The sequence below is a fragment of the Stegodyphus dumicola genome, chromosome 9 (assembly GCF_044657685.1).
Source record: "Stegodyphus dumicola isolate Sdum_Otavi_A_Nest chromosome 9, ASM4465768v1".
NCBI lineage: Eukaryota > Metazoa > Arthropoda > Arachnida > Araneae > Eresidae > Stegodyphus > Stegodyphus dumicola.
Genome location: NC_140776.1, coordinates 121652408 through 121677914, shown reverse-complemented (window position 1 = coordinate 121677914; position 25507 = coordinate 121652408). Strand labels below are relative to the sequence as shown.

The window sequence follows — 25507 nt, the reverse complement described above, 5'->3', positions numbered from 1 at the left end:
CCCTTGATAGCCGGACCCCTCTGGTTGTCATTAGAGACACGCTTACATTACAGCGGTACGTCGACGACATTCTGAGACCTGTTTTGCTACCGTTCCTTTTGCAGTACCCTGGCCTTATTTTTCAGCAAGATAATGCCAGACCACATACGGCACGTTTTGTTATGAACTGCTTTACAGCTTGTCAAACACTTTCTTGGCCAGCCAGATCACCAGATCTATCTCCCATCGAGCATATCTGGGATATGATGGGAAAGCGGCTGTATCTACCAGGCAATGTTGATGAGCTAGCCCAACAATTGAAGCAAATTTGGCAAGAAATTCCGCAGGAGACCATTCGCGAGTTTTGTCAGTCTATGCCACGCCGTGTGGCAGTTTGCATCCAGGCTAAAGGTGGGTCAACACCTTATTGAACACGTTACTTTGTAACTATGTAACTCTGAAATAAATCATTCACAATTGTCCTGAAACTTTAGTCATTTTCGATTCTGTACATAATCTTTCTATCCACCAATTGTTTGTCTGCATCGGACAACTCCTTCTTGGTGCGTCGATGTTTTTGTTATAGAGCGTAACTTTAAAAATCGTCATTTTTGCCATTTTCTGAGCCAAGTTTATTTTTAAAAAATACCTGCAGATGGTAAAGGACTTTAATAGAATACTAGTGACAACAATAATAATTAGAACCTTTCCGCAGAAAGCCCTTGTAAGAATTAAAAGTTTTAGCACTTTTACTGAAAGTTCTCATATGACCAAAACTGTTGTCTTAAAGACTATCTTGTTTGTTTTCTTAACCCAGTATTTGGATTTCTCACTTACAAGAAACGTGCAAGTTCTTCGAAAGACATACGTATGCGCATATACGTAATTGCTGTAACTAATACTAATCTGTAAAGCATAATTATTCAGTGTTAGCTTATGTTCTTGTTTTATATTAATTATACTGCATCGCTAATGTGATCGCGGTTAATGTTTATCTTTCGAATATTGTTATCCAATTGCCGAAATGCCGCCCGTTTGTATACGAAAGCAATGAAAATACTCCGCTTACTGGGATCAACAGTTAGGTTAATATGATCAATAACAGTATATTTTTTTTAACTGAAGTGAAATCGTCAAATGAGGTCAAAACAGATTATAAAATTTGGCAAGTGACAGAGAAATGTCGCCAAATAAGAGATATAGCAAAGAGCTGGGTTTCGATTTCAATCAATTTAAAATTATGCAAAAAAGCAATCCTAGATTGTGAAAGTGGTCGATATAGGTCCCTCTATTTCAGGATTTAAAAAAATTTTTAAAAAGTCTGCAGAATCCTCCCCTTTTGCTTGCTCCTTAAAAAAGGGGAGGAATCAATGAAAATGCATACTCAGTTTGTCTTTTTTGTCTATTTTTAATTTTATATTGTCATGTTTTCTTCCAGCGAGGGATACTCTCAAAGTATTAAGATTAGAGCTTTGGCATCGATCGAATAATTTCCAGAAATGTTATGAGCAGTTCATAATTAGACTCTTATTATAAAAGACATTCTGAACGGTTTATAAATATTTTTTTCTTATTCTTAATTAAAATACTGTGAAAGTGCCTATTTGTAAGTGTCTGGTTATATTTATGTTAAATTAGTAGTTAAATTCCACTGCCATTGTAAATCACATTTTTCTCTCATCGTTTAATGTTGTCCTTCGGTTAATGCAATCAAGATAATCCTGGAAAAAAGTGATCACATTTAACGGCGCCGACAATAATTAAATTTCGCTCTAGTTAAGACAGGCTTTATAACGAACTGCATCAAAAAATCAGTTTTGAATTTTTGATTAGCTGCCATTCCTTTGTTGAAATAAGTGGAACCCGATTGTTCCGCGTTTATGGTTAGTCGCACTTTCCTTCTGAAACATCTTTGCACAACTATGCTTCAAAAAATATTATTGGTAGTGAATTCTTAAACGGGGTTTTACCAAACCGACCCTGTGTTGTTACCTGAAGTTGTTGAACTGAAATAGGTTTGGTTTGGTTTATTTCATTATGGAAAAGCACTCGAGGGCTATTTGCTTATGGAGAGGGATGACTTCGTGGAGGACTTTTCGGACCTCGAGACGAACTACCAGTGTTCAGCGACTTTACCGCTCGGCCACTGGTGAGCAGAATAGAAATAGAAAGGTGTTTTAAGTAATGCATGAGAAAAAGATATATATATACAGTAAGACCCCGCTTAACGCGGGGGATACGTTCCATCGAAGTAGAGCGTAATGCGAAACAGCGCTAAGCGAGGCTATCTTAACATGTAAATAATGGGGTTAGGGGAAGACGGATAAAAAATGGTTAGGCATTAAATTTAATAATGTTTTTTTAATAAAAATAAAATCAAACATTTATTTCTTACAAAAATAAAAACAATATAAACGCATATACTTTTAAAAACAAATAAAATTCTCAGTCAGATCATTCAGTTTATTCTGGGTTTCCAATTTTCTGCCTTTTTGTCAAGAAGGCATTATGATAGATTGGCTTAATGGCATATTGCGTTCAATTTCGTCGTCAATCCATATAGACAGTCGTTTTTCCATTTCCTCTATAATGTTATTTCTAGAACGGGTAATTCTAGTTGCAGAGCTTGACGTAGTTGCAGTTGCCGATGACAGTATTTTTTCTTTATTCTTAAGAATTGTCCTTATTGTTGAAGTTGCCAAAATCAATGCAGCACTAATTTGAGATTGACGTTCACCAGAATCTAATCTTCTAATCACTTGCATTTGAGTTTCCAGTGAAATGCTTTTTCTGGTTGCTTTCTTTTCTTGTTTTTTATTATCACCCATGATAAAAACTAAAGATCATAATATTTGTCACTGTATTAATCGTTATAGTATTATACAAATTTAAACTTACAATAATGTCAACAAATGTTTCAAATGATAAAAATGCGTCCACCAAGCAAGAAACACAACTACACTGTTTCGGATATGTTATTTGGAAACCTAGCGCTGCGCACAATTTCGGAGAATCCCCGGGTTGAAATAAAAGATCGCTAAACCGAAACAACGCTAAACGAAACAGCGTTAAGCGGGGTCTTACTGTAAATCATAGTTAGATTTTTTTTATGGGCTTGCCTAAAATGGTAATACTAACCGCTTACGCAGCCAGACGTCTACGACAGTTATTATAACAAAGAAAAATATGTAAATATTGTATGAAGGTATGAAAAATATGTAAATTTTAACGAGTTCAGCTACTAATGAATACACATTCTTTTTAATAATTGAATTTGCTGATTAAAATTTAAAAAAAAAAACATGTTTCATTTTGCCAAATGGCAACAGTCTGGCGCATCGGAAATAAAAAATAATTTATTTCGAACATGGTTGCCACTACTTGCTTTTAGATTGCTGAATTTGTTAATCATAATTTACTGAATTCGAACAAAATATAAAATAATAATAATAATAATAATAATAAACTTCGAAATTCAAGATTCGGGCTTTGAGGTGCCCATATTCGGCTGCAGGACTACACTGGTGTGCAAAAATTAAGGACGAGACGGTTTTTTCAATATAACTTTGTACAAAAGATTTCCAAATCAACACATTTAATACCGTAAGATCCCCAATACGTAAGGACATGAGTAATGTAAGCAACACTTACTAAAAGAGAAATCAGAGGGATAAAAAGAAGCTTTATTGAAAAAGTAGCATGGAGCGAAATGCGACTGAAGGCCGAAACATCCCTGTGATGGGTGTCCAGCAAGAAACATCCGGTCTTTAATAGGGGATATGATCTTCCCTGACTGCTAGGCAGGTTTCACAGCGTCTGCCCATGCTGAGAACGAGGGTGTCAATGAGTTGTTGAGGCATTGCTGCCTATTCGTCTTGCAGCGCCAATCGAAGCTCCGGAATCGTTACTGGTGGTAAGGTACGAGCTGCCAAGCGTCTGCCTAGAAAATCCCATAGATGCTCGATAGGATTGAGATCCGGAGATCGTGCCGGCCAATCCATACGTTCAATATCCTCACTCTCTAAGAGCTGTTCGGCAGCTACTGTGACATGGTGCATTGTCGTCCATGAAAAGGAACTGCGGACCCATAGCGCTCTAAAAAGACGCACATATGGAAGAAGAATCTCGTTACAATAACGGGTGCCGTTGACTGAACCTGCGTCGAAGATGTGAAGGTCTGTACGACTACCAAGCATGATGCCTCCCCAAACGAGAATACCGCCACCTCCATACCTGTCGCTTTCAATAATGTTCGAGGGACAATTGTGGCTTCCCCGCTCTCTCCAGATGAGTATGCGATGAGAATCGCTACTCAGACTGAATCTGCTCTCATCTGTAAAGAGTACTCGTCCCCATTCATTGTCTCTCCAATTCAGGTGTTCCCGGCTCCACAGAGAACGCCTTCTCCGATGGGCAGGCGCTAGAGGTACACACCGTGCAGGGCGTCGTGCAAACAGACCACCACCGTGCAGTCTTCTGGCCACGGTAAAACGCGATATCTGTCGTCCAGTGGCCTGTGTCGTGTGTCTAGCGATTTCTCCCACTGTCTGCCGCCTGTTTCTTCTGGCCTGTAAGGCAATATACCGGTCATCTTCGGGTGTGGTTCCTCGTGGACGACCACTACTAAACCCCCGGATAGCCGTTCCTGTAGTTTGAAATTGTCTCCAAAGTCGTGAAACGATGCTGTGAGCAATTCCGAACTCTGCAGCCACACTTGTCACACTGCGGCCTTCCTCCAACTTCCCAATGATTCGACTAAATCATTGGGTAAAAGCGTCCAGATGTCGTCTAACAGATTGATTATTCGCCATTTCTCGCTGAGGTAGCAACTCGGAGTGATTTTAACTGCTATACGGCGTGCAATCTCTTTGCCAGAAATACTGATCTTAACCGACAACATGCTTTATACTACTCAGACACTCCCCTATTACTTCTACCTGCATATCTGCGCATGTGCTACCGTACATCACCTTACTTAATCTCCTGATTGGTCTTTCTGTCCGCTCTGACTCTTCGTTCAGCTGATATGCTAATTTTTCGACTTCGTCCTTAATTTTTGCACACCAGTGTAAGTGTATTCAAAGTTGGTGGCTGTAAGTGCATCGCTTTTTCCGTCGTTTGCAAGAAACATTCAAACGTTACATATATACAGATTCTTCTGTGTTTAACATTGCAGAGATAAAAGAACAAAAAAGCGAAATCGTTTTTCAGTATTTTATTTAAGCATAAATCATTATAACTTCTATAAAATACACATGTACTAATTCCACTCGTACCAGACGGTGTTTTACAATTCTTTACACGGGAACCGTTGATACATCATAAGGAAATACACAGCAGAGTAAAGAAAAAGAAGGTATAGGACAGGATAAGTTAAAACTAAACCGATACAAAGACAATCCAAAACAGTATTTATCAACTTTCGTGCATCCTTTTCGTTGACACCTAGAACACCCTTGGACAAGATGTGTTTGAAACAGGAAGATACAGAAACAGGATGAAGTTTAGAGTACTAGATATTTTTAAAAAAACCTTTTTATTTATAAATTTGCTTTAATGGACTCTCTTGTTTTTCAAAATGTTAATGTATGTAAAATGATCGAATTAGTTTAAGAAATTAAAATGCTTAAAATTAAATTAAAATTTTAATAAACGGCAGACATAAAAGAAGGAAAATTAAGTTCTGTGAATACTGTACGAGAATTAAACTGCTTAGTACTTGTAATCAAACCGAAAGTAAATCAAATTCGAATTTTGTGACGAAAGTGCAAGCCAAACGATTTCTTTCATTAAGATTAAATTCTTTTCATGTTTATTTGCTACTAATTTAGCTGTAGAAGATTTTCATAGGAAATTAAATCTGTTTTTAGACTAAATATCAGATTTTGAGAATTTAATTTTGAAAAAAAAAAAAAAAAAAAGCAACATTTTATAACTTACATTTTACGAATCCCATTTTTACACTAATACTAGATTTGAAAAAGCTATATTATTAAAAAAAGGAAAAAGAAAATTATGTTTGAAAGCTTACGTTTCCAACTAATTTGATTTCTTTGATTTCTTTTCTTTTCATTTTCTGTTTCTTTTTTTATTTATTTATTTTTTTTTTATTTATATTTTCAATGCTAAATGATTAATTTAGAAACGTCCCTGCAGCTTGCTCAGTCTGGGGTTCAATGGGCATTGCTCCCAGATCGAAAAACAATATTCGAGTATAGAGCGAGGCATGAAAGTCTATGTTCATTTGGAGTGGGGGCACTTATAAGTACATTGGCACCAGGGTCCTCTCAACAGAATCCAAAGTAAGAGTTAGCTGAATAAAGGCATGTCTGCTGATGTCCAAAGTTTGTAACTGATGAGAGCTATATCATCTGCTTATCCATTATTACTCATGGACTTGTTTCGGTATGAGCAATATCAACAACAGAAACGTTTCTAATTCCTTCAATGACAGACACTCTTTCGTGATTTTAAAATGACAGAGGATAAATTAGGAGAAACAAAATTAGAATCACAGTATAAATGGAAAGTACAAAGTGAAGAGAACATGAATTCAGAGAGTAATAAATCCAAGTCTAGAAGAAATATCATTCCTATTTCAAAATCGAAAGCTTAAAGAAAAAAAAAAAAAAGAAAAAAAAAAGAGGAATATAAAAAAAAAAAAGGAACGAAGTTATCAACTTTAGGTTTCAGGTACTAAGTTTATATGCATCGGTTTTATTTCATTCCTGTGAATTTATAATGAAAATTGTATTTTACGTACGACAACCTGGTTATAGCTGAAAGGCTGATACCAGACTAGCAATTACGATAATGGTACGTATAAAAGGTTTAGCATCCTATAACAATGACATCCAAACTAGCTCAAAAACAAGCCATAACTTTTTTTTTTTTTTTTTTTTTTTTTTTAATTTTAGATAGGTCGTTTTCAGAATAAATTCGTCTTTAGGTTTAAAAAAAGCTTATTTAAATAAATGCAATATTTTTTAACTAATTGCATATTTTTTTTTCTGATCTTGTAAAGTTTAATGTTAATTCAGAAAATACTTATAATTATCAACTATATCTAACAGTATGATAGTATCATGTAAATTAATTGCAGAAGTATTATTCTTCCTTCGATTATTCATTTATTTATTTTTAATTTATAGCTTGAGGAGGTAACTTAGAAGATTTTTACTTTTAAATTATATTGCTTTCTAATTAAGAAGAACTTTTTAAAATTTAAAAGTAATGATTATTATAGAATCTTAAATTTAGAATTTCATTAAATTAATGTAAAATTACGAACACCAGAATTTAAAAATATTATTAAAATATCATTATGTAAATTAATTGCAGAAGTACTGTTCTTTCTTAAAATGCAACGAGTTAATGTTTACTTTCATTTCAAATTCGAACGCTGAAGGATCTTGAACCGATTAATGATGTATAATATAATGAGGCACCACTGTATAAGGAAGTTCCTGACACGTTCTACATATCGCGTATGGCTTGTCACAGTTTGGAGATCATCAACTAAATAAACAATGAATTTCTGTTTACAGGCCTGCATGAGTTCATACACTTCATACATCTGCTGCACGAAATGCACATATTAGGCACATCTACAGTGCAGTGGATACTAAAAAAGCATTTTTTCCACCAATAGGACAGGCTAGAAGACACGATGTTAACAGGAAACTGTATATATAATATACAGTTCCGTTTACTCCGGTCTTATTTCACTTACACTTATACCCTCAAGCGTCTTCCTTCAAATCACACCCGAGGCAAAGAAGGAAAATATTAATAACACAGGAACCAGATTTTGAGGTAAATCAAAGGAAAGTCTGTTTGTGGAACACAGCCATGATTACCTCAAAATATAAATAGGGGTTCTTCGTCCAGAATAACTCGAGCACTTTGTACACACAGCGAATACCAAAATAATACATAAATATTAATTACATTGCTTTGGAAAAGGAAGAAGAAAGGACAAGAAAGCACGATTCTTTGAAGACTTGAGAATGTCGCCCTTGATGTGCGGTCTTTCTGACAGGTGGCACCAGGAGATGGGATAATCAGTGATGACAGGTCAGAAATCTGAAACAACAGGAAAATAATAATAATAATAATAATAATAATGTAACTAATGGAAGGAAAAGCAAAACTATTAAATATACTACGCGCTTGTGAGCCAGCCGCCTAAAATGGTTATTATATATATATAAATATAAATTTAAAAATTTGAAATTAAGATCATAAATCAGGCATCAGTAAGCTGTTTCAGCTGCGGGTCATAATCAGCCAAAACGTGTGTATTAAGAAGACATTTCGAGTCAGTGGTATTTTCATTTTAAAAATCTTTTTTGGTGAATAATAAAATAAATTTTGTTGAAAAAATAATGACATTACGCTTGAAACTTTAAACACAAAAATTAAAATTATAATTACTATAAAAACAAACATAAATGAATTAATTTTATTTTGCTCTTCAATATCAGTGGCTTCCTTGATACTGAACTTGTGACGTCAATTTAGTCAAGTCTGGCGTATAGTTAGTTGTCTTATGAGGAATAACAAGCATCTGAATTCACTGCTACCCTTCTTTCTTAAAATAAATTTCATGTGTGAGGTTATTTGCTCTCATTTATTAGTTGAACCGAAGGCGGACAATATGGCAAATTCAATTTTTTTTGGAGTTATGGATTATGAATCGGCGTTGTCAAATTTATCGATTTCTGTTTGAAATTGTGTTACAGTTTTTAAAAATGCATGCTCGTTACTGCAACTTTGTAATCAAACAAAACTGGCATCGTTATTATTTATTATCAGTATATTTTTAAGTACTCTTCAAGTTTTCATTTTATACTTATGGTTTATAATTCCTTTTTATATATTATACTTTACTTTCGGAACTCAGGTGGGTTACTTGAAATTATGAAGTGGGTCACTCGGTGACCCGAGTGTCATAAGTTGCCGAAGCCTGTCGTAAATCATTAAAGTCATTCAGTACACTGCGAAATTAATTGAATAATCAAGGGATAATAATTGATTCAAAAATTAAATCAAGAAAGCTGAAAATTTGAAGCCAAAAAAGCGTCAAAATTGAAGCCAAAACTAATTCGATAAAATACTGCGATTAAATGAATTAATATAACATTACTCTTTCAACAATTTTTATATCAATGTTATATTAATCATTTTTATTGCGTTATTTTATTGAATTGTTTTTGTTTTAGTTTTTTTTAATGAGTGTTTATCTTGTTAGACTGTTAACATTTTTCTTGATTTAATTATTACGCCTTCGCTATATTTATATTTAAAGATTCTAATAAGTCCATCCAGCAATTATTAACAATGTAGATGAAGAACTTCGGTTATTGATTTTTTAAATCTAACTTGTTAATCAATAACAGACAAGTTAGATTTGAAGGAAAAATTAAATATCATGTTTTGCCGAGTGGCAATACACAGGCAGGCTGGAGATAAAATTATTTATTTGCTGGAAATAGTAACACATTCCTTCCAAATCGCCAAGTTTGTTGAATAACTTTGAAAGACAAATATCTTACGCTTTGACGAGTAGCAACAAATTTCTTTCTTTAGAGATTTCTGATCAAATTTGAAAGATAACGTTACTGTTAAAACAGAAGTCTAAATATTATCTAAATCCTACATGATAAATAAGTCGACATAATAAGACATTTATTATCCAAAGAATACATCTATAACAATAGTGTTCAAATTTTTTTGCTCCATGCCCCCTTTTCCACCCTTACACTAGACCAGCGGTTCTCATCCTTTTGACTAACGCGCACAATTTAAACAAAAATTGAAAACCTTTAGTACCACCGCTACAAAGTACTACTACCACCACCACTCTTGAACAAAGCTCAGATCGCACAAATTTACGAATGTTAGAGAAAAAATTCAATCAGGATCTTGGGTTTTAATTTTTGAATTTAATAGTTAAAAATACTTTGCTTCTTTGCGTACCACCTACTTATCTCTTCGGTACCACCGGTTGAGAACCCCTGCACTAGACGATCATTCCCCCGCCTCCTTTCCAAACTCGAACAAGTACACATTTATAAAAATTTAGATTAATTTTGAATTGTGTTTTATAAATTAAAAAAGAAAACGTTGATGAAAAGTATAAGAAATGTTGATAAATACCAAAACATGAATAAAAGTAGTTTTTTATATCCATAAACTAAAACTAAATAAAAGTTAAGAAATAAAGTACTAATACTATTTTATAAATACTTAACCAGAAGATAAAAAGCTGATCGTATTCCTCCCTGAAACTATGAAATTCCACTCCTTTATAGAAAACCCGTGATTTATAAGATGCAACAAAGTTCCATGAAGCGAAAGACAGGTAAACAAAACAAGCTATTGCCAATTCGTGGAAGCTAAATTAAAAATTTAGATACGTTCACTTCCTTGCGAAATGGCACTTAAGACAACCTGGTGCTCAATCCCAAATCGAAATGTTAAAAGATTTCGCAATTAATTTAATATATAATTAATCCGGAAAGTAATAAGTTTCGTTTTTTAAACTATTGGAGGCACCGCTACTCATATATTGGAAGGACATTTGGAAAGCTGTTGGAGCTGGGACTAATACAAGGAAATTAGCGTAAAATTCTGTGCCAGTAGTCAAAAGACAAAATACAGAAAATACTAAAGGAAAGTTTTTCGTGTTTTACATCTTTAAAATCTACAATTTAGAAATATTACTTCCACAACTGAAAGATGAGAGTATGTAAAGGACAATTGAATGCGAGACTGCATCGGCACCTTCAGGATTTTCCCAACTTGGATAAGAGACAGTTTCTCTTACAACGTCCTCCACGAATGCATCTTCCTCTTAGGCAGATAATCATCGCGTGCATTTCTCTAATCAAACAAAAAGTAATAAATACAGCATTCCCGCAAAGGATATAAAAGTCGTTTGGCTAAATTTAATTTTAATTTAATCAATATCGAAAAAGTCTGCAATATGACGAGAATTACCGGAATGTGGGGGAAAAAAAAATCTCGATTTGGATAAAAGCGAATTGGCAAAATTCAATGCGGTATTGTATTATTTAAAAGTAGCTGTTAAAAGTTCACAGAATGCAAAGGACAAATTGAGTATTTTACTTCTTATAAGTAACTTTGAAGAATGAACTGTTGACAAGCCTCAAATATGAAACTTTTAATAGGCTTCGACTGTGACAAATACTACTAATTTCTCTTCGAAACGTGTGCCCGCTCGCCTGATATAATTCCGATTCTGAGATAATTTTGCTGTCGATACACTTGGTGCGATTGGAAGTGGAAGGTGTTTCTGTTTCAAGTTGTTGTCCTTCGGCAAAATGTAAGATCAAATGTATTTTTCAAATTTAATATGCCTGCTACTGATGAATAAACTGTGTTGTTTAAAAGCAATAGATGCAGTTCTTAGGATTGGATTATTTAATTATTCAGGATTATTCAGGATTGGATTATTTAATTATGGCAAAGCACATGAAGGCTATCTGCCTAAAGGGAGGGATGCCTTCGTGGAGGACTTTCTAAGGGAAACTGGCTCGTATACACATTACACATGGGGAAAATCACGAAAACGCCCATGCAGCCGGCCCGTTCGCGGAATTGGAACCTCGGACCAAACTAACAGTTTTCAGCGTCTTTACCGCTCGGCCGCTGGTAAGCCTGCAATTAAGTAGTATATTTTTACTTAAGAATAGTATATTTTTACTTTGGAGCTTGAGTCAGTTAAATAAAAAATGCATTTAATTCATGATATAGGTAATTAAAAACATACGTTATATATATATATATAATATATACATAGCCCAAGAAGTTATTAGTCTCGAAATACGGTTTAGCGTTTTTTAATTTTCATCGAAGTTTATTTACATTCGATAAAATGTAAGATATTTTTCTTTCAAATTTAATCTGTTTTTTATTTATTAACAGACTAGGTTATTTAAAAACAATGGTTGCTGTTCTTAAGAATATTTATTTATTTTTTCGCTTTTTAATTCGATTGATTAAAATAAAAATGTATTTAATTCGTGATAAATCTAAGTTAAAACATTAAATGCATTAAACGGAACCGTTTCATTAACATTAAATTAAGTTAAAAACATTAACGCTACTCCACTTGGGTCATCTCAAACGATAATCCCTACTGATAAACAATATTGAACTTTAAAGAGCGCTTTTGGGTAACCCTTTCAGTCTTTTTGTTTCAATTTGACTCAGGGCTTAATTTCTAAAATTAGAAGTGCCGGAGCCCTATGGAAGACTGTGAGGAAGGAAAGAAAAAAAATTAAAATAGCTAATAATCAAATAATAAATCTAAATTAAGATTAATATTAATTTGATTAAATTACGTAATTAAATTAAATTAATTATTTAAATAATAAATTTTAATAAAGAAAAATGTAAAGATAAAGAGAAATCTAATAAATTATTAAATTAATTTAGAATAATTAAATAGAAAAAAAAGTATGGGACGTCGTGAATTTGAGGCATCGTCTGTTATTATAATTCCACTTAGATGCTAAGAAGCAGCTCAGCCGATCTCTGTCTGAGTTTAAGCCCTGATTATACATAAAGTGTACTATTCCAAGGGACGACAGGTATATCAGTCTTTTTTTTTTTTTTTTTTTTTTTTTTTTTTTTTGCAGCACACCAAGAAAAAAAGATAAAACGATTAAAGCTCTACTAAGGAGAATAGTGAGAATTCTAGAAATAGTATGAGGGTATGGAAAGAAATTTAACTGAAAAGTGTAGCTTTGAAAATAAAGAGGGAGGAAATCAAGACTACCTGATCGCGATGCCCTGTCGATATAATTCTAGCCATTAAGCAGAAAATTTCCCTGTTTACTTTTCCTGACTACAACGTGAGAATAAATATAAGACTTCTCGATACAAGTGGCAGCAGTGGTTATATCATTCAGAAAGTCTACAGTTCTGCAGAAAGAAGTCCCTAGCATGGAAGGGTGTCACTTTTTCGTTCTTTGAGGAATACAAAATTTACCCGCTCTCATAAATTCATTGCATAGCCTGGAAGAATAAGCCTTTGACATATACTAATTGGGAGCTTTTCTTTCCTCAAAAGTCTCAACCTCTGTGCAAGGCTTGAGTGCGATGGAAAGATAGACTTGCATTCAGAAGTTAGAATCGGATTTTTAAGACATGTTTACTATTAAAACAAAATTTTTGTGCTAAAATTGTGGTTCATTTGCACAAAAAAAGTGCCGGCTAATCTTTGGAATATGATAACAGGTAGTTTGGCGACATTTTGGTAAGGTGATAAAGGTTACTAGCTAGGACTTTAGCAGTGTACATGGATAAAGTCAAGAGTGTGCGCAATGCCATTTTTGTGCAATTCTGGGATGTTTTTTTAAGTGAAAATAGGTCGACGTGTACATGGATTCCGTGTATGTGTAATTCTTAAAAACGCGGTAAGCAGTTTGCGATTCTGCACTTTCTCGCAATTTCTACCTAATTTTGGTCATGATTAAGCACTTTTGTTCTATAAAAGTTCTAGCATAAGCGTAATTCGGCTAGCAGATTGTTGGAAAAAAAATGTTGAGTAAAAAAAAAAAAAAAAAAATTAAAAAAATTGCCTTTACTTCGTAAAAACAAAATGGCGTCCAAACAAAAACTAGCAGGTTGCTGTAGCAGGGTTGGTAGCCAAAATTTCACAAAAAAAAAAAAAAAAAAGTTACCATAATCCAAAGATTAACCAAAGTGCCTGAGACCTTTTATTTAGGGTTTCGGTGTGCTCCGGCTGAAATTATAATTTATCTCGAAAACTGAGAAGTACCGGAGCCGGGCTCCGGCGCAATTTAAGCTCTGCTTTGACTTTAATTTTAATAATTTAAATTCAAATGTATTTATAAATTAGATACAGGGGATAACTTCTGTGGTTTTAAATAAAATATTCTTGTCCCACGCAGACGGAAGTTAACGGGCGAATAATAAATGAAGTAAGATTTATATTGTTGTATTTAATTTTTTTTCAATTTAATTAAATCCATAATTTTTTAACTAAAAAGGTTCTTTACTTTGGCCCAGAATTTGACTATTTAAAATTTTACGTATTCTTTATTTTTACGTGAATTATTATTATTAATCGCATAAAACTTGTCTTATTGTGGCTTTTATGCTATGTTTACTGCTCTTTTATTACTTCAGCTAACGCTCACTGAAACCTGATGAAGCTATTAGGTTATTAATAGAACTAGTCTGCGAATAATAAAGCTTAGACTTGTGCTGCCATCTGTTAGTAAAATATTGTACTTTTTGTCATCACTTCAAAATTAGACGTATTATAAAGTACATACAGTATCTATATATTATAGCTACATTTTAAGAAAAAGGTATCTAACAATCTAGTGAATGTCACTAGAAAAAAGATTTATAATTTGTGTTTATTTCGGCGAATGTTTTATTATTTTGAAAACTGCTAAAGAAATCATTAGGCATATGTGACGACTGAAACATGAAGAGAATAATGAAAAAAAATTTAAATAATTTATTTATGAAATATTTCTCCTTGTAATTTAAACACAAAGTTAACTATTTCTAGCCACTGAAATAAAAATATTGACTACGTCCGCGACAGGACTCGAACCTGCAATCTTCTGATTCGAAGTCAGACGCCTTATCCATTAGGCCACGCGGACCACGTTAAAAAGCGGGTCAAGTATTGATCTATTTCGTAAAGAAAAATTTATTAAATTGAGATAAAACTTTAGCTTTTGGACGTTTATTTTTACAAGTAAATTCATTACATAAACAAAAAATATTTTTTTGTGTGTGTCTGTATTTGCATAATGTTAGATATAATGATAGATATTTGTATGTTAACACAGTTCTTCGAAAAGATTGTTTGGTTGATTATAAATTTATTTAACGAAGAAAAAAAAATGTAGTGACATGCCAGTTTACGGAATTTTAATGCGTGCTCTATGCATGCAGATTAAAAAAAATAGACTTTATTATTAAAATATTGATTTTACCAATATTTAGGTTCGTTCAAGTGTTTAAACTATAGCCCAAATTGTGATCTTCGCCAACGGGCCAGCGGAATATTCTTTGCTGCTTCTTATTTTTAACTATTTAGGGCTGTACTATTACTATTATTATTAATATTTATTCTTTAACCCTTTTACGACGTTCTGAAAGACGTCAGAAGATTAAATGAATTCGCTTTCTAGGCATCAACATTTTCAGATTCTCTTACGTAAAATAAATAAATAAATAAAAATATATAAATAAAATTCATAATATATAGTTTCATTTTATTTTTAAGAATGAATTAATTTAACCCAATGCAGCTCTTTTGTTGAAAGAAGGATCTAAACGTAAGTCTCATTATTGAACGAAGTATAATATTTTACAAATTTAATTTTGTAAACAGTAAATATCAATAAAACATTTTTATGCTCATTCATGAAACGGGACCGTTTCATTTTTCATATATTATATTCATGATCCTGGATAATGAATACATTATCATTACTGTACTATTATTAACTTCATATTAAGTATTCAATACTATTATAGCAACTCTGAAAAATAATACGGGCAATGCATATTTCACATTCTCTCGATGAGCTTAAATTATCGCTTTTTTAGTTAGATGAGCTTAAATTATCGCTTTAAAAGTTTTATAACAATTTTCATACGTGTTGATTTCGAAATCGAATGAGAAATAAACTGAATTTATTTTATCTGGTCAGTAACTGGCATTTAAACTGCAAAGTGTATTATAGAAATATTCAAAATGTCTCGTGCTCCTTTTACAGAATGGGAATAAATGCAACGATACCATACAGGTAAATTGTTTAACGAAAATCGAAACTGAACAAAATATCAGAGTTTTTCTCTCTTATTGTCCTTAAACATCACCTCCTCGTCTGCAATTATTTTCGCAACAGTTGGGCATAGACATACTCTTATAGTTACAAAAATGTTGTAAATTATGCAAATATCCATGTTTTGGCATTTCTAAATTTCTAAAATATTTTCATAAAAATTACGAAATCTAACGTTTCGTACGGTCACTCAGTCCCTAAAATAAAAATTTAAAAAAAAATCTGATGTGGACATCACATGATCTCCTTGTACCGACCTGTTGAATTATACACGTGTTTTGCTGCACTTCATTTAAACTTATTTCCTCAAATTATGTTACTTAACGATCCCTCAAGGCAAGTGGAAAATGACATGAAAAACTGCAAATTTTGAAATCAAATATCCCGCCCAATTTTTGTCGTATGGGAGTCAAACTTCTTCTAATATTTTTATTTTTTTATAACGAGCATAAAACTTTCCCAAATATAAGTATATAGGAACCGGGACACCGCATCAAAAATTAGACTTCGTTATTTGTCGAAAGTTAATTTTTTTTTTTTTTTTTCATTTGAAATTGTTAAAGCATCAATATTTTCGTCACTTCTGTAATCAGAAGCATGTGTCTATAATCAACGATTGCGAAAATAAAGGCCGGGTAAGAATTTTCAAGGTTTGGGTAAGGGGTTTAACAGGTTATCCCTGGGGTTTAAGGGCTAAGAAGTTTAAGGGGTTTGGGTAAGAATTTTTTTAAGACGGCTAAGAGACGTATTTACAGTGATCACAAGTCTCGTTTCCTCCTAAGTATTACATAGATATTAATGAATTGTTGTTTCGTATAGTTACAAGTGCTTATATACATCTAAATCATGTCCGATAAGTCACGTACACCATGGAGGAACAGATGGTAATGAACATGTAAGCTCGCAAACGGTTCCATATGGAAAATTCAATGGGAGATATTCAGCATGATTTCACTGTGAAATTTAAAAAACCTTCCTTTCGAAAACCAGCAATTTTACGATGGAAGAAAAAAATCTTTGCAACTAGTTGCATAAAAGATAAGCCCCGCTCAGGACCGCCACTAACACGACTGGAAACATAAACATTCGCCAAAAGAGTTTATTTGTAAGCGGTCACAGGAATTAGGTGTTCCATATTCGATGCTACAAAAAGATATGACGAAGGATTTGCAGGTATTTAAACCTCCGTTTGTAAACGAATTGAGTAACAGTGACATGCAAAAACGTCAGCAGGCTTGTGGGCGAATACTTGATGTCTTTACAATTCTTCCCTGAAGGGGGAAAGTGTTTTTCCCGGACGAGTGTGTAATATAAGTGCAAAAACCAGAAACATTTAATTCCATATCTGCAAGATCGTGGACTGTTCGATCATGCACGGTTCTAGCAGGGCTGAGCACCAGTCTATTATGTTACTGCCATTAGATAATACCTCAGTGAGGTATTCTCTGATATAGGGATTGGACAGGGCTCTGTCCATTTGCCTGCTCCTTTGGAGAGGCCATCTCGAAGTCTTGATCTGATATCTTGCAGCAATGTATCATGGGTATTTATCAAACAAAAGCTGCTGCCACACGAGACAATTGATGAACTTAAGGATGCTGAGCGATGGCCATTTGCTGCCATCATGCTAACAGTGTTGAGGAGAATTTCACATAGTACATGGAGGAGAATCATACTCTGTTATGAAAACGATGGTCTACACACAGACTCTCTGGAATAAATAGTAAAGAATAGTCACACTACCTCAAAGTTGTCTACTGCCATGATCCCACATTAATACAATAAGACCATCTATGAATATGTGGACAGGCAACGGCACTTTGTGGTTACCTGTATATATACGTTGGTATTGCCGATTGTAATAAAAAAGGAATAAGGAATACACAGGACTAGATGTTATGGCACTCACATACAAAATTTCAACGTTCTACGACTCATAATTTTTCAGTTATGCGAGATAGATATACAGGTAGGTACGTACGAAATTTAAAAAAAAAAAAAAAAAAATTAAATCCATTTTAAATTTATTTTACAGTCCGCTTTGCGACAAAAGAACCCTTCATTCTGTCCATGCCTTTACACTTTACACAAAAAATAGTCAAAATGGAATCGGGAACGGTCAAAATGGGTATTGAATATACACCTAGACTAAGATGGCAACCCTCTATATCATATCTAAATTTAAAAAGCGAAAAAATATGTAATGTAACTCTGTAAAAATATTGATTGTTTTTAATTATATATATCATAAATTCAATGCATTTTTTATTTAAATTAGTCCGATTCAAAAGTAAAAAAAAAGTACTATTTTTAAGACCTGCATCTATTGCTATTCAATTTGTTAAGTAATAATAGACAGATTATATTGTAAGATCTAACTCTTTTAGCTATCAAGCAAATATACGATCTTAGTAATAAGCCAGACGACTTCTCGCACAGGCGTGAAGAAACAGCACACAGGGAAAGGGTTTAAATTGCCTTTTTATTTGATTAAACTCTAAGAAAAATGCACATTCTTCGTGCTCGCAATAACACCGACTTCTTGCGGTGGGGACTTGAGAATAATTTAACAATAATTTTAAGTAGCAAAGAGTAGTGTTGGACTATTTAAAAGTAACAGACTGACAAGAAACCTACACCGGCGATAGACTTTAATAAACGGTCAGAAGGCGTATCGGCAACGAAAATTAACAGCAGGAAGGCCAGAATAGCTGTGTGGTCTGTGCTGGCGAAATCGCGATTTGTCTCACTTTCGCGTTTTCGCCTGTTTAAATACTCTTCTTTAACTTAATCTGCATTTTGGCGAGGAAATGAGGAGTTCAACAAAGATAACAGACATTAAAATAATTGGTTATTCAGACTAAGGGAAGCCCTACAAAATGTGAAAGAAAAATAACTTACGTTTTTCTGAATTGCAATAGACTCGAGTGGAAAGTGAAACGATGCGTTGAAACAATCAAACCAAAATCGCGTTTCGAGACTAATAGAATTTTTGGGCTGAAAATTATAAAATCGGGCTACGCGTCTGAATTGTAAATAATTTACATGATTTTCGATATCATTTATTTGACTGTGGCCAATTGAGCAAAAACAGTATCGATGGACAATTTCTATAGATGTAATCACAAAACGCGAATAAGCACAGTATACAAACACAGTATACAAATTTCCCAGTGCTCTCTCAATGCTCGGAGTTAAACTCAATTCTAAACTGAACTAACAACTGATGCTAGCCCTGCTCTTACATAGCCTTCGTGCGGCCGCCGAAAAGTTTGCAGTACCTTCAACTTCTCGAAACTGCTGGAAGGCATACACAATTACAATTACATTTTTTAAAGGGCCGGATACACTTGCAGTTCCATATAGGGATCTGACCAAAGTGTCGCCAAATAATCACCATGTTTGGCGAGTTTTGGCTATTTCTCGCCAAATTTGGTCACAAAAATTAATCGCCAAAACCATCACCAGCTTGGCGTTTGCTGAAATAGCCATTGACCTCAATGTTAAATGGACTTGCTTCTGTAGCCTTATTTTTCCGGCAAAGCTTCACTCTATTGAGGCCTTTCATGTTGTTACATTATACAAGAGATACTACAATTCTACATATAGTTTTACTAAAATTATTTACATACACTAGAATTGGCAACAGTATATTCAATTATACAGAAAAATCTCTTAGGCGGTCCAGTTGCAGCCGATAACATTTTGGGACTATTTACAGAACCTGAAGAATGAAGTGTAGTTTGTGTATTAAGGGGTAGCGATGGCTTTTTGCTATCCCGTGCATTTTCTGCTAATCCAAAGTTCTACTGTCCAGTGTCTTTCTAGATTCTAAAAATTTGCCATCCCTAAATTTTTTAAAATTATCTAAAGCTTTTGTCGCCCTAAATTCGGATACCCGGTGTCTCCATAAATTCTAAAATTCTGATGCTCCGTGCTTCTCTAAATTCTAAAAATTTTGCCGCCCCTAAATTCTGCCTCTGCTGTTATGCCTGTTGCGTGCTAGCCCTACGCATGGATGAGTTTTTTTTAATAATAAGCTTAATATTAATCAATACCATAGCTTAAAATCTACGAATTCCAACTCACCAGTCTCAAAAGACTTGTATGCGATGATTTTCCCTGTCACAGACAATGATACTTCCTCCGCTGGTGACGGCAAGACCTTCTAGTCCTTTGAATTCGCCATCTCCTGCGCCCCAAGTACCGAAGCATCGCAGAAACGTGCCATCTGGCTGGAATATTTGGATCCGGTTGTTGCCACTGTCACCGACAATGATGAACCCTTGGTCATCGACGGCGATGCCTCTCGGGAATTTGAACTGGCCTTCCTCTGACCCCTCGGATCCAAAGGTGGTCAAGCTCCGGCCATTGACATCGAAGATCTGGACCCGGTGATTGTTGGTATCTGTGACCACGACCCGATTCGTGTTGGTGACAGCGATATAATGAGGGTGCTCGAGTTGGCCTGGACGACTGCCCATGCCACCGAACTTGCCTACGAAGGTGCCATCTGATTGGAACACCTGCAATAAAGAAAGCAGCAAAGAACATGATTAATGTGGTGAATTAAATAAGATTCGAGAATAATATTTTCATAAAAACTTTTTAAAAAGGAAACTTCCTCGTGTATTTTAGCACGTGGACAAAACATTCAGGAACACCATCTAATTAAGTTTTTCTGTCTGACGTAAACATAAAATGGAACTACAGAGGGTGTTTACACAATTTTAGAACGATTTCGAGGCCGTTTATCAGAAGCGCTTAAAATGCAAAGAACACTTTTTAAAATCTTTGATATGTTAGTCTATTTCTGGACAATAAATTTGCATTGTGATTTCCATGAAAGAAGGGCTTTTCGTAAAATTTCCAAAGGTATTCCAGAGGTATCATTCCTCTTTCACCACTGGTTTATCATTTTATTTATCGTTGCTAAAGATGTATTTAAAAACTTTACAACTGATTTCTGCGCCGGCGGATTTTCTCTTGTTATCAACAATTTAATTTCAGAAACATTAGTAGCAGTACGCACGTTTTTGGGGTACTCGTTTGGAGTCTTCTTTCCATGCAGAAGTAATGACTGACGACTTTTCACTTTCCAATAAATAATGTTGTTTACCATGGCCTTAGAAATTTTAATATCAACGTTTTTGAACTATGAAATAGGAATATTTCTCTTCAGAAAGCGCGAAAACACATCTTAAAACCCACCGCTTGTTTAAATGCGACATTTTGAATTAAGAACAAACTTAAAAGTAGCAGTAAAGGTACATTGCTATTCCAAAATATATTGTTACGAAATGTCCAGGCGCGGTAAGATGGCTTTCCCGCAAAACAGTTTTAGGGCTCCCACATTTGGCGAGAAATCGCCCATTTGGCGATATTTGGCGAAAAAATTGGCGATATATCATGGATGGATGGAGAACCTTCTGGAACGAATTCTTACCGGTTTAGCCCAGAATGTTCTCGATCACAAGCCGAAAGCTATATAAACCCTGCTGGTTCGCAGTCAGAGTGTGCCTCTCGAGAGGGCGAGTGAGTGCCTCACATAGTGCGAGATAGTTAGTCTCGAGTTAGTCAGTCCGTGCGAAGTCGATCGAGTTGACTGGCGGGCAGTGAGTGCCGAGTGGGTCGTCGAGTGCATAGAGTCTCTTAGTGTATCGCGGTTAGTGCATCGTCGGTAGAGTGCGTTAAGCTCCGGGAACGACTGAACAGAAGAGTCGGGAGCTGTGCTTTGTGTGTCGTCGAGTGCATCGAGAATTGCAGCGTGGAGAGTCTCGAGAGTACGTGGAGTTTCGAGAACAACCGAGTAGAGTTGAGAGCTGTACTCTGGTGCTTTGCAGTGAAGCTGTCTCGACTGTTATAGCCTGATAGTGTGAAGGCTGTGTCGCTGAGTTTCAGCGTGTTTACAGTAAATCTTCGACGACTGTAAAAAGTGATTTTGGAGCTGTCCTGATTAGTATTGGCTAAATAAAGTGTGTTTCGATAATTCATCAAGTGTCGTCGTTATTCACTCCAAATCTACGAACCCCGTACGAAACTTAGGGAAGAAAATAACGTAACAACTGGTGTCAGAAAAAAACGTAACAATATTTTTAAAAATTCTTTACCAAATTCGTTTTAAAATGTTTAAACACCCTGAGCATAAAGTCCTGCATTTATTGCTAAATCTCAAATATGAACTTCCGACTTCCAATATTTGCTTTTAAACTAAATTTCTTAGTCTGTTTTTATAAGCCTTGTTTGAAACAACAGCTTGATAATTGGTAGATTAAGTTGCTAATTAAAGTAATGTATTCGAAAATATTATCAGCCAAAGGTAGGCTTCTTTTACAAAACTGTGTGTGTGTGTGATTATGGCAAAGCCTCGAGGGCTATCTGCTTAAGAGGAGGGATGCCTTCGTGGAGGACTTTCTAAGGGAAACTGGCTCGTATATACGTTACACATGGGGAAAACCACGAAAACGCCCATGCAGCCAGCCCGTTCGCGGGATTCGAACCTCGGACCGAACTACCAGTGTTCAGCGACTTTACCGCTCGGCCGCTGGTGGGCTCTTTTACAAAACGCTTTTCGACAAAAACTGGCTCTTACTCATACTGCATTTAGAGGAAAGCTCAAAATTCTCAAGGAAACTTCATGGAACCGTTGAAAATGCACTGAAGTCTGAATTACATTTCAAGCTAACACCAAAGAATCGCAGATTTATTCTATGAAAAATCAAACAACAGCAAAAATTATTGTTGTATATCTTTCAGCAGATTTAAAAGACTGGTTTTCAATAAGAATTAGTCTGAAGCTTTTAAAACAGTCATTTAGAACTTACGCATACAGTGGACTATCAACAATTTTGTCAAGAAGAAAAATATGCCTAGCGTCCTCAAAATCTATAGTAAGCAAAGTTTTGGTATATTGGAACAATGTTATATTTGCAGTAAATTCAAAATTTAATATATTTAGGTCAAACTGACGAATTAATGTATGGCAAAAGTCGAATTAAGAATAAGAATTGCATTCGAGAAACCTAGTACTGTTACGAACGGCGGTATATAGTAGCGTGAGGATGCGTCACTGCCTTTGGAATAAGAAGTTTTGTTTTTATCCAGAATAATACGTATTGGTATGAATATGTAAGTACTCTGATCTGAGAAAACACTTGGAATGCAAAATATATTCAAGTTCTATCAAGATAATGTTCATAAACATATAGTCTTAAATAAGTTTTAGGTTATTATACAGTGTCCTGAAATTTAAAAACTTATCCATATTCCCAGTTCAAGCGAAAAGCATTCGCAATTATCGGGTACCCGCCTAAAGTCGCTAAGCCGGTATAACAGCGTTAACGATTTTCTAATACATGTGAGTTTCGAATAAGTAGCAGATGGGGAAGATGAGTAAGATGATAATGAAGCAATTGATTAGGTCATATCATAATTTCAAGGTTGAAAAGTGAAACCAATTCGTCCTAACTTCTTCAAGTGAAGACAATATAAAACCGACAGAGACTCCTAACTGCCACTAGTCAAATCTGCATAGGCAAATTTGGGAGCGTCAATGTAATGGAGTGTGCGATCAACCATTGCCAAGCAGAGTTTTAAAAAGGAAATGCCAGTGATTGTAAAAAACAAATTTCTTACAATAACTTCGAAAATTTGTACAGTAAAAAACCTGTATATGTAAATACATAATAGAAGCAAAAGCAAAAACAAAAACAAAAGCAAAAGCAATGGGAGAGGGGTAGGTATAACACGCATATTAGATATAATAACAATAATCCATATTCTTCGGACTTAATCCTGTACAGCATGTATGAAGTGAGTTGGAGAAAAGAATAAGAAGCATGATATTCCTGCGGAAGTTCTACTAAAAGCAATTTTTATGTACGAATGGAATAAAATGGAGCATCCTTACACGAATATGCCAAAGTGCATGAATGTAAATTTAGCGAAAGGATATTTAAAGAAATATTGAATGACCCGTTACTTTAATGTTTTTATTAAAAATTATATTCGTTCAAAGTGTTCGAATACTTATGTGAGTTCATTTTCAAAAATTTTTGAATAACCTTATTATTATATTTTATAATACTAAAAACATTTTGAATATCTTCTTTCAAAACAACCAGTTTTCACATTAGATTATCATTAGTATATGTGAAAAAATAATAAAATCATTTTACTAATCTTTAGTAATTGTTTTTTGCAAATAAAACTGAAAAACACAATTCTCCAAAAATAAATGTGAGTCACTGTTTTTGTTCGTTAACGAAAGAGGGATTTGTGACAGATTTTCGGGAGATTTATGGAAAGTTACGTTTATGTAATAATTATGTGAAGCTGCTTATTTTCAAGCTCCGAAAACCAAAGCTGAGGTTATTAAAAATTTAAACTCTTGTTTTCATATTTACGTATTTACTTAAGACAACTCTGATATAGTTAGGTAACTATGTCTGTAGTGGTAGTATCCTAAGCAACAGTGAATTAGCAGTTTTAGAGATGAAATGTTTGTAATCAAGCCATTATTACCTACACATAAGTTACGAAATGTAAGAAACGTTTCTAAAACTATGTTAAAGAAGTTAGGAAACTTTTTATTATTCTTACCTAGTGTTTTCAAGAACCACTAAGCTACGCATTTAAGTTTTAAAGAAGAAAAGAATCTAAGAAGTTGAGTAAAAGTAATGTTTCACAGTGACTCGCAATATTTTTCGGATACTGAAATTTGGAATTTTCTTTGGATCTTGCACTACGAGTCAATATTAAAACGTAGACATTGTTTTCTCTTTTAAACCTTTCTTGTTGTAAAATAAATATTCCTTGCAATAAAATAGTTTGTTTAAAAATGTTAATCAGTAACTCACATAACAAATCTAACTCTCCAAATTTTTGTTGAAATATTTCGGTAGATAATGTTTCTTGTTAGTCCAAAGGGATTTCAGTCCCGAAGGACTATTGCTTTCGTTTTGGCATTTTGCGTCGGACTCATAAACGTCGGTTCACTTTTCAAACTGTTGCCACAAAATGTTAGAGTCCTGCATTATATTTGAAGAAATTAAATAATGAAAAATCTGCATAAATGATTGTCTATTTCTCGCATTGTGATAAAACAATGGTACATAGAGCCATCGAATTTTGAATGACGAAATCCTACTGCGAATATGGGCATCTGAAATCCCAAATTTGGAATTTGTTTTATTATAGATTTTATATTTTGTAAAACTTTAACGAATTTTTGATTTACAAACTCAATGCTTTAAAAGCGAGAAATGGCAACGTTATATAGAAAAAAAATACTTTTATCTCCAGCTCGCGAGACTGTGTATATCGGAAATTCTAAAGATATGCTTAATTTAACATTATTTTGCGATATTGCTCTTGAACTGAATTTTATGGTTTAAGTGCAAAGAACATGATATTTAATAAATAAAGGTAACACTCAAAACGTTAAAAAAACGCCCCTTTGGACGTAATTTAAAATCTGAAAATTTTCAGATTTTTTTTTTTTTTTTTTTTATTATTATTATTTTTTTTTAATGAAAATAAATGACAAGAATTATCGTTTATACTTCTTTATCAAAATATATTATCAGTTCCATATCTGAAATGAACATGGCAAGATGCTGTAAGTTAACGACCAGTTCTATTAGAAAATTCATAATTCA

The 25507-nt window shown here is 34.1% G+C and overlaps 1 protein-coding gene and 1 non-coding gene across 4 annotated transcripts in view; both read right to left on the bottom strand.

Moving 5' to 3' along the window:
* Positions 1 to 5179: 5179 nt before the first annotated feature.
* tn (tripartite motif containing protein thin) overlaps positions 5180 to 25507 on the bottom strand; it is a 73140-nt gene continuing 52812 nt past the window's right edge. For all 3 annotated transcript variants that reach the window (XM_035352802.2, XM_035352804.2, XM_085824031.1), the window contains exons 5-6: positions 19938 to 20374; positions 5180 to 8064 (exon numbers count right to left, since the gene is read on the bottom strand). In XM_035352802.2, the coding sequence (XP_035208693.1) occupies positions 19943 to 20374 (432 nt within the window). In that variant the 3' untranslated portion in view covers positions 5180 to 8064; positions 19938 to 19942. The remainder of the gene's footprint in view (positions 8065 to 19937; positions 20375 to 25507) is intronic.
* On the bottom strand, positions 14582 to 14654 carry TRNAR-UCG (transfer RNA arginine (anticodon UCG)). The gene has a single exon. It is a non-coding gene; the product is annotated as a tRNA-Arg (tRNA).